Raw genomic sequence first — 14,954 nt, 5'->3', positions numbered from 1 at the left:
TTGGGATAGATTACAAACTTTAAGAGTTAAAATCAAATGAAGTATGTTTTCTTAACGCCAGATATAACAATACCAATAATTAAGTGAATGTCATCTTAAATACCTAATTGAAGCCTACTCTTTAATTAATCACTTGCATGTAGAATTTGCTAGAAAAACTTTTAATAGGTTATTCACTATCATCTCAATTAATTGTTTTCTTATAATTAGCATTTTTGTTCTTGACAAAACCCCATTACTTATACATAATTTTCTTTCTCAAAGTAACTGTAACCTAGAAATCTACCACTGTATTCAGGCAACTTCTAATTAGATCGTATGGGGATATAAGACTAGAATGAAAGAAGAGGTTTTAGATGCATATTCTACTAATTTGATTCAGTAAGAAAATATTAAAACAATAGAGCTCATTTACTTGAAAGTCACTGTTGTTTGCCTTTTTTCTTGTGCTTTCTTGAGAGAACTAATAAATAACAGACTTTTCAACATCATCAATAATGCTAGTAAAATAAATCTTACTTGTTCAAGATTTTAATATTTCCATATAGAATTAGAAACAAAGATAATAAATTCTGCTTATTGGGATCACTTTGGAAAATGGTAATTTGATTATCCTCACCAGCTAATTCAATTAACAGAAGCCAATAAAAAGTAAAAACAATATTATAACTTCTTACATATTTAACTCCTTCAAAAATAGTACAAAGAGAGGACACTATTCACTGCACATTTAGCCTTTACTGACTCCACGGAAACAGTTCACAGTTCTAATAATTACGTTGTTGATTTTCAGGTCTTATGTTACATAAAATTGACACAGTGAAGTTGACTTTAAACATATACACATACGCACAGACATACATAGCCTGACATCCAGGTGAAAAAAAATCAAAACCACATGGGTCTACTCTAATTTCTACAATGTCTCAAAACCATAAAAGGCATCACAGAAACCATAAGCTTCTGGTCTGAGTAGGGATACATCTCTAGTTCTTACTCCAATGTCAAAGTTTTTACACATTCAGACTTCAAAATAGAAAATAAATTTTCCCTCTCATTACCTTGAAGGAATACATTTACAGAGTACTCTCTCTCAAGTACAGACTACACAAGAAGAGTTTATACTAGAAAACATATTGGGTGGACATAAATGACCAGTCGTTTCTCAGGTCTGGAATGAAGTGAACTAATAAACCCAATGCATATTATAGATGATCAATTTTTTTAAATCTGCAGTAAAATAGAATGTACTTCTACCCCAAAGTATACTGAATATAAAAATTTAATCTTTATCATTTCCAATATCACAACTTCCCACCACCTTTATAAATTGTGTCTATTAGAACAGATAAAGAAATAAGGCTCAGACAGGTTAATTGAATTACCCAAGAAAGGAAGTGGTTCATCTTATATCTCCTGCCTTCAGTGTCCAAATTTTTACTGTGCTATATTCTATTGATACAAGATGGTATAACACTTTTACTATAATATGATATACATTTTTCACATTCTAATGTTGATTTGAAAGGGAGAAAATGGAACTGGAAAAAGAATTAGAGTACCATATTCTTTTACAGTACAAGAGTACTAGAGTACAAGAAAAGCTAAATTCTTGTCTCAGCTTTCCTATATGTAAGTGTTTAAATTTATGCTATTGATTCTCTTTGGTCCTCAATTTCCTTACTTGTAACCTGAGGGACAAATAATGGCCCTTAAGGTTCTTTCCAAATCTATGATTCAATGGAAGAAGACATTTATATGTACTATTTTTATATACTATACTTAATCCATGGAACTCAGAAAAATGAATCATCAGATATTTTTTCTAAAATGAAAATGATTTACCCAGTCTCCAGAACTATGATTGTATAGTTTTTCAAAATTTAGTGTGTTTATTCAAACAATTGCTGCAAAAATTTAGAATTTCATATCTATTTTAAAGATGTAAAAATGACTACATAAATAAATGAGAAAATACCACTCTTTAAAATTAAAATAACCTCAAAAAAGAGATCTTAATTAATAATGTCTGAATTCGGTGAATGAAAATTGAAACTTAAATATTGAGAATGTTGTTTCTTTTTTATTGTAAAAACCTTAGCAACCTTGAAGGCAGAATTAATTAATCTCTAAGTGTCTTCAAGTATACTAAGATTTTTACAACACAAAATATTTAAAGTCTACTTGAATTCACTTGAGCTGAGAAAAGTTGATAAATTTTATCTAAGAAGTGTTATTTTTTTCAAAAAGTATAATGTTCAAGCACCAAGTTTAATATATAAACACATACTTTGGATTTTCACAAGTTTGAAATGGTCATGCATTCCTATAACAGTAACTATATTTTTAAAGTTATTTCCTGTTCACATTTTAGATAACTAGAATAACTTAGCCCCATTTGATTTGCTTGAATCTAGTTTTTAAACTTAATTTCAACAACTTATAGATATGATATAGTCAAATTTAAGTTAATATGTATATTAAAATAGGAAAATAATTGCTGTACCTTCTACACCATCTGACCAGAATAAGAAAGACAGGTTTCTATTGTTTTTAAGTACGTCATTATTAAATTTACTACTAAAACCTGAAGGTTATTACTGTTCATGAATATTTTTATGCCTTTGTTACAAATGAGATCATTGGAGAAATGATTCCCTGAAAATTTTTGTAATAGATTTTTAAATATCTTTTCAGTTCTAGTTAATTATATCCCTAAAATGTTCTTCAAATTAACTGATGGCAAGCAATGAATTTTAAAGAGATCTTTTCCAATGGCCTAATGAGGTATGGTATTTGATGAGTACCATAATAAAATGTATGGAAGTTATATCTTGATGCTGGCAATAATGATTAAAAAATATATTTAGAATGTATCCAAAATGGCACAAGGCTTAGACTATTGAGGTACAGAGTAGCTGGTATTTTATAAGATTTTATATTTTTTACTTTCTGTTGGAATAAAAAGGGAAAAGAGATTAGGTATCTCTATCCAATATTTGCTGGTTGCAAAGAATTGGAATTTAAAATTTTTTTAAAAAGGTCAACCAGAGTAAAAATGTGAGACAAACTCAGGGAAAATAATACATATTGGTCTTCTCATTTGACTCTTGTGAAAATCAAATGAGGATATTTTGTAAAACCTATAAAGAATCATGTGCATATAATCAAAGACATCATATTAAATAACTGACAGATCCGTAAAGCAATCTACCATAGCAATAAATCCTGTGTGTGTGTGTGTGTGTGTGTGTGTGTGTGTGGTGTGTGTGTGTGTGTGTGTGTGTGTGTGTGTTTGCAGAGTCAGGGGAACAGTAGGAAGCAAAGGAAGCCAACTTTCTAAAGCCACCTCTTTACGTAATCAACTGATATTTTGGACAAATTACTTCTCAAGCCTTAATTTCCTCATTTGTAAAATGGGGACAAAATAATGCACATTTGAAAGGTTGTGAGTCTCAAATAAATCAGTGCTTCAAGAAAGCACTACTGCATTATGCTACTTTTCATGTTTGCTTTAATTTTCAGGATTAATTTCTCTTCTATTTTAATATTTTCTTTCCTAACATTTGGCATTACATTTATTCCTCTCCATGAACCGTTAATTGAATAGCCAGTCAACATGCAAGCTACTACATTTACAAATGTCTGAATTGTTGGTATTTGCATAATAAGAATGAAAAAGATAAACACTTCAACCTGTTTTCTAAAACTGAAAAATTGGTTTAAAAATTATTTTTAGGCTAAAATGATCTATGCTTTACCTTGGCATTAATTAAATATTTATCCAAAGTACTTTCAAAAATTGAACTGACAAGAATATAGGACGATCCAAATCTATCTTGTACTTTATATTATCCACCACTGACTGCCTTAATATCATGTAGATAAAATCTGTATCACTAAGGACAATGAAAAACTACAAACACATTGACCTGATTGTTATAATTAAATATGGAACTGTTTTACATATGTTTAAAAGAATTTAACAGAATTTTTTCTTCATGTTTTTGTGGAAAAACAGTTTTCATTGTGATTTAGTTGACAATATCTTGAAAAAGAGGAGATGGGACAACACACAAAAGGAAACAAAAATTAACAATCTTTTATCTTTTTTTCCTAATTTTTGTTTGCTGTTAAATTTTTATTAGTCATCAGAACGAAGGACTTCATAAAAAAATTTAATACAATTAAACTGAGACTGAAAAGGCAAAACAGGAAAGTGCTCAGTCCTTTAGATGTCTCTTGTAAACTTTGCAGATTTTTGTATTTACAAAATTTTCAGAAAACATTTCAGGAAACATTATCTTCGTATGGGCAATCTGCAAAAGTTTTAACATTCTAAATGTGGCAATGTTATATCAAACAGAAGATAGAGCTACGAATGTGTCCTTTTTCATTAAAATGTCCAAGTTGCACCTTACACAACTTTGGGGTGAGGGCCTGTGCCATTCATATCACAGCCTGTGCAAATAGCGCCTCCTAGAGTTATCTACTGCGCAAACGCTGCAGCTGTATATTAGGACCACACATATCAAGATAGGTGATATTTTAGGCAAACATATGGTTTGAACCAATACATTGTTTTATTCTTGAATAATAATGAAAGACTGTAAAGGAAAGCGATCCCTCAAACATAACCCGTGGCTATTGGTCAAGGAAAGCTGGTATACTACTCTTTTTTTTTTTTTTTTTGAGACAGAGTCTCTCTCTCTAGCTCAGGGTGGAGTGCCATAGCGCGATCTCGGCTCACTGCAACCTCCGCCTGCTGGGTTCAAGCGATTCTCCTGCCTCAGTCTCCCGAGTAGCTGGGATTATAGGTGCCCACTACCATGCCCAGCTAATTTCTGTATTTTTAGTAGAGATGGAGTTTCATCATGTTGGCCAGGCTGGTCTCAAACTGCTGATCTCAAGTGATCCACCTGCCTCAGCCTCCCAAAGTGCTGGGATTACAGGCATGAGCCACAGCGCCCAGCCTGGGATACTATTCTTGATATTCTGTGAGAGATAAAAATACATCATGAATAACAGCATGGAAATAACTAAGAAGTTAGAAGAAATGGACCCGGAAAGGTATCCACCAGAATTACTCATCCTGAATCCTTGCACTATCTAAAAGTGAAGTATTGGGCTAATCCCCAAGTTTGATCAGTATCTTTACCCTCTTCTAATTTTCCCATTTCCATTCTACCTTCCAAAGATAAATATTTTACCTTATTTCTGAAGATAGTTCTATCACACCTCACAGGAATCCTATAGAGAGATGACTTCTTTCTAATTTGATCATTATAACAACTCACTGCTCTCCCTCATCATTTCACAAACAACTTATGTAGACAAACAACTACATGACAGGAAAAGACAAATACAAAATCAAATAATACAGGAAGTGTGAATTCAGAATCACAATATAAATACTAATTCCAGTAATTGCAAGAATAGATTATAATAAACAATTTAAAAGGAAAAAAACACCAACAAATTTTAAAGTATTTCAATGCATTGCTACATTACTTATCAATGCTTCATATACAGTGTATATAAATAAAAGCATATGTTTTCGTCGTATGTCTTTATGTGTTAGAAATACAATAACCTGAAAATGTATGTAAACATCTGCATGGAACTGTAAGTGTTCGTACTGCTGACAACCAGATTAGATTTTACTGTAACAACTTTTTCTTGCATGTATACATATATGTATTTTGAGCACTTAAACCTCCCTTATAATAGCAAGGCTGAGGAGAAGAAACTGTGTTTATTTATTTATACCTCACCCTATTTCAAATAAAAAATTTGTGGCTTTTTAAACTAAGGCTTATGAAAGAGCAAAATAACATCAATTAACAGCGTCTGAGGAAGGAGTAAGAAAACAATATCTGGGCACACTTGACTATCTAAATCTAAATGAAACGTTACATAAAAGATGATAATTGGCTTTTTCTCTAACTCAATGGAAAACAGAAATACAAAGGACCTGTTTCACACTGTAGAATGAAGGCTATAGATTGGATTCAAGAAATAGCTTTCTGACAGTAAATCGGAATAGGTCACTATCTTATTTGAAGATATTTAGAAAGAGAATAGAATCTCATCTCTCTCTGCTCCTTGAGGTTTGACCCCACCTAAGAGATGGCTTGCTAACCTGTCCAAGCCCCCCACCTTCTGGCCCTGTAATTATATAATTCCATGGAGAATATTGCCTCTCTCACCCTTTAAAGAGACAGTCTGGTAAAGAGAAGATAGGAAAGTGTAAAAATGAGACCTGTGTTTTCAGTATTTGGCATACTCTTCTCTTTGAGGTTATAATTATATTTTAATTACATGTGGTTATAAAGAAATACAATTTTAAACACCTAAGATTAGTATTACACTTATTTTTAAGTTTTCTCTCTACCATTAAAGAAACAAATAAATTCAGTAATTACATAAACAAACTGAAATTAGACTATTTAGAAACTATACTATATCTAATTTTATAGGGTTGATAATCATTCCTTTATATTCTCTTTCTAATTTGTCTTTATTCACATTTTATAACAGCTGAAACCAGAGGTTAAGTTGCTAAACAATTATCTGAAACCAGATACTTCCTCAGGGAAGAATATATAGTTTACCTGATTTGTTAGACACCCAAATAATTGCTTCTGAAGACACATGGCTTCTATTTCCTACCACAATAGTTAATGGAATCTGCCACAGGTAACTGCAAAATAAAAGAGAAGCTTTAAGAATAAAAATAACTATATCAAAACAAAAACAAAAAACATTTCCCATGCGCCTTCTGTGTGATTTTTATTACTCTCATTAGGTGAACTAAAAAAAAAAATTCCAGTCACAAAAGTAAGGCATAAGTCAAAAAGATGAATTCACTCTTTCAATGCCATTAAGAAGACTTGGCCTTTAAGAATTTTAATTGCAGTGCAAAGAGAACTGCCAACAAAACCATTTTTCTTGGGAGAAAAAAGATTCGCATTTTGAATTTGAAATAGAAAGTACCTAATATCTATACACCTGAGCCATATTGATTAAAGTCTAAATGTAACTTCTTTCTACTTGTTTTTATGTTAGATTAAGACACATTTCAGTGGCTTCATGCATTTACATTTTAATATTCTCCTTATTTATTATCTAATGACTCTGTAGGACACTATTAATGTACTTTATAGAAAAGTTAATATGACATATCTAAAGTTACTCAGCAGAAAGAAAAAAAAACTAGTCAGATTCCCATACAATCCAGATCAATAGAAAGAATATTGTGGGACACACTTAATGCTCTGTTTTGTGAAATGGAATTTCTAGCTTGATGTGTCAAAGCATCCTCCAACATGCAGGGACCAATCATGAAACTCAACTATTAAAGAGAAGCATTTTGTAACATTTACCTTTTTATAGGATAAAAATTGAGGCCTATACTTATACATGCAGTAATGTCAGTTTAATCTCAAATGAATAGCCAGAGATATGCTGGATGGTCTTACAATAAGTCCAATGACTATATTTGTTTCCTTCTTGAAATATAGCCAGATTATTTCAATCTATCATTTCACCATTATCAATAGGGTAGCCAACAATTCCAGTATGGAAAAAATATTTTTCTGTTTTAGAAATGTAAGACAAGATATTGCGTGATCTCAATAACTGTGAGAATAAACAAAGAATTAAAAAATGTTCGGGAAACATGCCTGGGGATAATAAACATTATAATGAATATGTCTTTTGGGGAGTGAGAGAGAAGGACATTTCCTATGACTCTGTCGTGTGAAATTTGACTATTTTATTATTCCATGTTTTCCATTCACAATAAAAAGAATTCAGTAATAGTAAAGAGTCCAAATGGAAGGTTGGAAGAAATTCATAATTTTATACCAATCCTATCTCCAGTATGGAAAATCAAAATAATATGTTTACAGTTCTTAATTTTAAAACTATCTCCTATACTTAATGAAAAAAACATTTTGGAGGGCAAACTATGTGGAGATACTATGCTATACTAATAAGGACTCCATACAATCGGTCTGGTAATAAAACAATTTATAATAGCAAAATCTATATTGACTCTTTAGACAGTAGTTCATGAACAACAACTCATGTAAACTCTTTAACAAATACTTCCAAGCTTTCAATATAGGTTTAAAAATATGCCCCAGATATTTAATGACAGATTTGAGGAGGAGACAAAGAACTGATCTATTTCATTAACAGTTGTTCTCTAAAAATATTGGGTCTATCTTGGTTAATTGGAATACTTAGTTAAGAGACCATGATGCCCAACTATGAGTCTGATTCTCAAATTAAATGATAAGCTCATTTTTGTGTACCTAGATCTTGAAAAAGCCTGAAAATAGAAGGCATTTCTACTCTAAATCATAAATTACTATTGAATCTGATTGAATGGACTTGGAATAAAATGAAATAAACGGCATAAAACCCATCTATAGGTAAGACAGATTAACTTCATAAACTTGACTTTAGTACATATCTTCCATATTGAGTTGGTTCAGCTAAATTGTGAAGCCAAATAAGTACTGGTTAAAAGGCAAAGAATATATAAAATTGAGGACATTTAAAAATTCTCAAGGACAAATGTGTCTTTTTTGTAGCATGATCATAAAATGTTTGTGAATCATTGCCCCTAATATAAATAAACATAATTTCCATGTATTTAAATTATTTATTCTAAACAACTAGAGATTATGATAAAAGTTGGTTTGTTTCTATATTCGGGTTTTAGAAAAAAATATCTAAAATACAGGAAAACGATTCACATAAATACCTGCATGTCAATACCACATACATACAGCACTTCCTAAATGTCAGGCATTGTATCACATAGCTGTTCAGATACAAGTTAACTATAAGGTTAACTAAGTTAAACTATAAACCTTATAGTTATAACTATAAGGTTTGGGGATACAAACTTTGAGGCATTTTTTAAAACTTAAAAAAAAATGTATTTTTCCTAAGAATAATTTTTCTCTACTCTATGTGTGTTTCTGTGTATGCACACACATAACCAAAATCTACATATAGTAACAAAGACAAATTAAAAGTTCCAAGTTACCAAGCATATTTGAACTTTGTATTTATTTTTGAAATACCGTACTGTCAATACATTTCATAACTTTCAAAATATCATATATGTGGACTTTTCATAAATTTCATTTTAAAATCAAGGAAAGCCTGATAATTATGTTGCTTTGTGATTATAACTTAAAAGACTAGAAGACCCTAAACATAGTTTAGTGAAAAGCCCTCTATGTTGTAAAGAAATCCAAGACTGCAATGGATTATGTTTAAAAAGATATTAGAAAAAATAACTTAGGAAATTAGATTGTGTTCCAGCTGTTTCAGTTTAACTTGAATTTTCATCACGTTATTTTAAGCATTAAAAAAAGACCCATCAAGATATTTTCTTCTTTAACAGTTCCTGGGACTGCCTCTTTTATCAGTCGTTTTCATTGTTATAATAAAGCAACTTTTATTCTAATGATTATATTAAGGTAGCAAAGAATGGGTGCATATAAACCTGAATGAGACATCTTTTTATAAAATAGCATCAATATTAATGAAGCATTTGTCCAGACTTTGTGAAAAACTGTTCAGATGTCACCGTCATCAGGGCATTAAGAGAAGGGAAGTATGACTGTGGAGGTTAGTAAAATTCTCTGCAGCAAAAAACACTGAGAAGCTCCTCAGTGTATAGGGAGACATTACTTTACATTGCAATGCATTAACTGTATAATGAAAAAGGCTACGCAAATTCACAACTTCCCAAGTACCAAAATTCTAGAATATATTTTATACTCCGTTACACATCAGCTAACTTTATGTGACTATTTAGTTATGTAAAGATCTTTCCTTTCTATGTTGTAATACAACTATTACATATAAAAATATAATTACTGGATTCACTTAAAATGTTCTAGGCATATTGCAGTGATGTTCTAGTATTTCTTAGAAAAACGAAAAGACAAATAATTAATTTTCCTGGCTCAGAAAATATACACATTTCACAGGATTTCTGGAATAGATCGGCAGTTGGTTTTACTCCATCAACTGTTTGCATTGTAAAATAAAGATCTAGGAAGGCTATATACATAGGCCAGAGAGAATCGTATTGAAGCTTTGACCAGGATGTTATAGCGAATTAAATGATCAATAATATGAAATTGTAATAATAAATTTTCAGCTACAAGCTCTATAATTGCAAAATAAATAGAAAGTCATTTTTGAGACTAATAGGATGTCCTGCATTATCTTACTCTTAATATTTTACATGCCAAGTTCTCAGAGTTCAAAATCATACATATGGCTCACGCCTGTAATCCCAGCACTTTGGGAGGCCGAGGCGGGTGGGTCACGAGGTCAGGAGATCGAGACCATCCTGGCTAACACGGTGAAACCCCGTCTCCACTAAAAATACAAAAAATTAGCCGGGTGTGACGGCGGGCCCCTGTAGTCTCAGCTACTCCGGAGGCTGAGGCAGGAGAATGGCGTGAACCTGGGAGGCGGAGCTTGCAGTGAGCCGAGATCGCGTCACTGCACTCCAGCCTGGGAGACAGAGCAAGACTCCGTCTCAAAAAAAAAAAAAAAAAAAAAAAATTCATACATATGATTTTATAATTCCAGAAGACAAACCGACAAAGCTGTCTAGATGTTACATATGCTTATACAGCCTTGGAGAAATTCTTCCTTTAAAGAATCAGACTCCTGGCTGGTACATCTGATGTATGTTATAGGCTGACAGAATATTTTTGTTCAAAATTTGTTCTGTCATCTGCGTGTCCTTTATGTTTTTCTGCATCAGTGATGCTTGTGTCACACTGATCATGCTCAAAGGCCTGGCCCGAATCTCTCTAACTTTGCCACAGTCAAGTAGTTTTTATGTACTTCCTGGCAAGGCCAGAGTTGATGCCTACGCTTGTGCTTGTTTTGCCTGGGGCCAGACATCAGAAGATTAGAAACAGCACTTGGCAGATGTGGGAAATCCAGGCTCGGGGAAGAAGCATTGACAGAGTCAGCCCCTAAAGGTGGTGAGAGTGTGGCAGGGTACTAGCACACTCCATGAGTCTACACAGTTGGATTTCAAAGGGTAGCATGTTGAAGGTAAATATAGACTGTATATGGAGAGAGAGATAGAAGACACTGCTTTCCTAAATCGGATTCCAAATGTAGTCACCAGAAACATTCATGAATTTCTCAGTCACTTAGATTGAGTGACTGGCTGGTCTTGGAGCCAGCCTACAGGGGAACAATTTCCATTCTTCTTAGAGATGACAAAGCAAACTTAATGTCTGTTCCAGATCTCCTAGACATGGGTGAATGATAAAGTCAGACTCCTAATTTTCCAAGGTAATGGGAGACAGCGTGAGTAACCCAATCCAAACATCTCATTGCGTTTATCAATTTTAACTTCTCTCCCTCTTTCTGTAGCTCCCATCCCCCACCCCCGCCCCCAGCCCTCACTGGAACGAAAGTCTTACTAGGGCATCTTAAATGAAATGAAATGGACTGATTTAAGTTTTAATATCTTTCCTTGGCTCAGACTTTAATCAGACACAAAATAGAAAACATAAAGTAGAAAAGAAAGAAAAATGCTATTTGCTGAGTTATCAGTAATTAAATAAGAGTTTCAGCAGAAAGTTAAAGAAACAACAAATAAAGATTTTGTGTATGCTGTCTGTTTATTGATTTTAAACACTAAAAATGAGAAAGAGAACATATGTTGATACTAAGTGGCATTAATCATTAGATCATTTTAAGGTATCGTTTTAAATTCCTTTGACTCAGACATTATTTAATTTGATTTTTGTTTTAGTTTTTCTGCATTATGAGTTTCTGTTCTCACTTGTTTTATAAATCTCACAGTTTGCTCAATTCCTTTTAATTCACAGCAACACATTTTAACTTTCTTGCATTTAATTCAAGAAACATTCGTGGGGAAAAGTGAAAAATAACATTTTATTTTTTTAAACACCATGATTATTTAAAATTCTGTCTTCCTAAACAAATAACTTTGGTGTTTTTTCAGCTTGAAGGTTCAGATATCCAGGAAATGGGAGTAAAGGGAGAATCAAAGTAACTTGTGTAAATAAAGAAACAAAAACTATATTTCACTTACAATATTTCAGAATTTTGTTATTAATGCTCTTTGAAATATTAAACCTGCAAATGTAAGAATAAAAACAATATTTTTCATGTAAAAAAGAATGTCGTACCTGTTATTTTGAAGTTTAAGTGCTTTAGTTTTAGCACTGATATCATAGATAAAATGTTGTTGGGTAATTATTATTCTATTTTCTGCTGTTGTGTTTCCCAAGATGGTGATAACAGGATAACCCATCTGGAGTGTCCACTGATCCATTACTTCTTGTATATTTACATATTTCCCATTTCTTTTTAAAGCCTTCACAAGGAAAAATGTATAAATTAGTTTTATAAACATGAATTATCAACATTATTAACATTAAGACATTTTTATTTCTATTTTTACTATTTACCTAAATATGAAAACATTTAAAGTCATTGAAGCCAATATAATGTGTTAGTGAAATTAATCTTCTTGCCCTAAGTTAAGCTTCATAAATGTATATAAAAATGAAAGCTTATTAACATTAAAGTTTTTACATAACATAAAATAAATGTTATTATTAAAGCAAATCCCTGAAGCATCAGTAATTATTCCCATGTCTAGTGTCACATTCAAATATTTGACCTATAGAAAAAATTATTTAAAACTTCAATATTTATTTTTTTATCATGAATGTCTTACACCATGTTAAACTTATATTTCAGAAGTATTGTCATGTTTGAAAGTAGGTGAGGTATCATTTACTACCATTTGTAGTTTAGTTTTAAACCCCTTTATTTTACAATATATTATATAAAACAAAAAATCAATATGAACAAATGAAAAATGTAAAAAGTAAAAACAAACTGTCAGTGTCAATAAAGGCTATGAATGTCTTATAAATGCAATTCAAATATTCAAGTAGAGGTTTTGATATTTAAGCTTCCTATACTTTACCTCCGATAATGTATTCCAGAGATCATTTCTGGCTGCATTGCCATACTTATGAATGGTTAAATAATCCTACAAGAATATAAAATTGTAATTATAATTCAAAGGTTAAACAGTAACTAGTAAACACATTTATTTCTCAATTAATAATTTTCATTTGTTGGAATTATATTAATGAAAAAGGACATAAAAACATAAATAATCTCATTTAAAAATATTCCAAAGAGATTTAACTATAGAATATTTCCTAATTAAGTCGTCAAACAATATTAATCTCTTAAAAATCATTTTCATAACTATAATAACTTCTTACAGATATCCAGGGTCAAAGATCTTTCTCTAATTGAGCAAGTCAACCTCAGTCAATTCTGAAAACACTACCTCTTCAATGAAATATTTAGAGAAACTTTCCCATCAGGCTTTTGCGTTAAAGTGTTGAAAAAGAAATATTTTATGAAAAAAAGAAAGAGCTAATATATGCTGATGTTAAGAGGGATTGCTTTGCCAAAAGAATACTCTCTTCACAATCTGTCTCCATTTCAGTGGTCTCTCTGCAAAGGAAAGGCTGCCTATTACAATAATGATAAATACTTATTTCCATGGATTTGAAACACACATTAATATTTGATAAGAAAAAGTCATTCCTGAGTTTATTTAACATTTTGGGCCTTAGGACTTGCCATTTTTAATGTTTAGTTATTAGTGGTAAAACCTATACACTTTCTATCCGATTCACACTTCGTTCTCCTCTAAGAAGCATGGTTTGTCTCGTCAATGTGCTATTTAGTTATGGCTGGTTTGCATTATTTTTTCTGATTTCAAAACAGAAATATGAATATGAAAATAGTGTTATATTGTAAAAGTCCCTCCTCGTTCATTTGAAATTCCATTATCTCTGCAACATATATATAGTAGACAAAATCCTAAATTATATCAAAGTACTGAAAAGAAAAATGCTGACTCCTTCAGTACTTTATATGGAGTGGGCTACTCTGGGGATAATTAAACTTGGGGGAAGCAAAGTTTCTGAAATACAAATTGTAACACCTGTGGCAGGTTCAGCTTTTGTTGGCAACTCACAGCACAGCAAATGGCAACTCCCACTTAATCTGATGCCTAGAGATGCAATGTCCAACACTAACTTAGCAACCACAAATTCATCATTGCCATGAGGTGTTATGAATAACTTTGTTAAAAAACATAACCCTGAATAACCATTCTGAATCCTAATTTGGCTTTGAACATTCCATATGAGGTTTTTCAGCATGAACCCAGAGACCAGGATTTAACTATTTCAGATTTAACTTTCAAAATTATTCTTTATGCTTTTTTTCACTTAAATGAATAAATTTGGGAATAAGATTTACAAAATATAAATGTGCATTTTATTTTATTTTTAAATTTTTTATTTGAGACAAGATCTCACTCTGTCACTCAGGCTGGAGTGTAGTAGTATGATCATGGCTCACTGCAGCCTTTACTTCCCAGGCTCAAGTGATCCTCCTTCCTCAGCCTCCTCAGTAGCTAGGACTGCAGGTGCACACACCACCACATCCAGCTATTTTTTTTTAATTTTTTGTAGCAACAGGATTCCATTATGTTGCCCATGCTGGCCTTGAGCTCCTGGGCTCGAGCTAGTCTCCCTCCATGGCCTCCCAAAGGGTTGAGATTACAGGCCTTAGCCACCAGGCCTAACCTGCATTTTATTTTAGTGATGTAATAATAAAAGGTGCCAATATTAGAACTCTTTACTCTTAGGTTCTGTTTATGGGTAGTGCTGCTAGGCTAATTCAGCAAAGCGGAAATAAAGGAATACTATAAAATCCAATATACAATTTTCTTCTCAAAGATCATAAAAGTCTAACTATTCATAATATGAGTTGACCTTGTCCTAGTATCATCAGTTTGAACTATTTCTTCCCTCCTCAGT

At 32.0% G+C, this 14,954-nt stretch overlaps 1 protein-coding gene across 1 annotated transcript in view; it reads right to left on the bottom strand.

Moving 5' to 3' along the window:
- The window catches only part of TRHDE (thyrotropin releasing hormone degrading enzyme), a 397,296-nt gene that overhangs the window by 92,965 nt on the left and 289,377 nt on the right, over window positions 1-14,954 (bottom strand). The window contains exons 8-10 of the mRNA XM_019039267.4: window positions 13,031-13,096; window positions 12,222-12,409; window positions 6,615-6,703 (exon numbers count right to left, since the gene is read on the bottom strand). Coding sequence (XP_018894812.3) covers window positions 6,615-6,703; window positions 12,222-12,409; window positions 13,031-13,096 — 343 coding nt within the window. The remainder of the gene's footprint in view (window positions 1-6,614; window positions 6,704-12,221; window positions 12,410-13,030; window positions 13,097-14,954) is intronic.

This window comes from Gorilla gorilla, chromosome 10 (genome assembly GCF_029281585.2).
Source record: "Gorilla gorilla gorilla isolate KB3781 chromosome 10, NHGRI_mGorGor1-v2.1_pri, whole genome shotgun sequence".
Lineage (NCBI taxonomy): Eukaryota > Metazoa > Chordata > Mammalia > Primates > Hominidae > Gorilla > Gorilla gorilla.
Note: the sequence above shows the minus strand (reverse complement) of the source record. Positions and strands in the feature narration are given on the sequence as shown.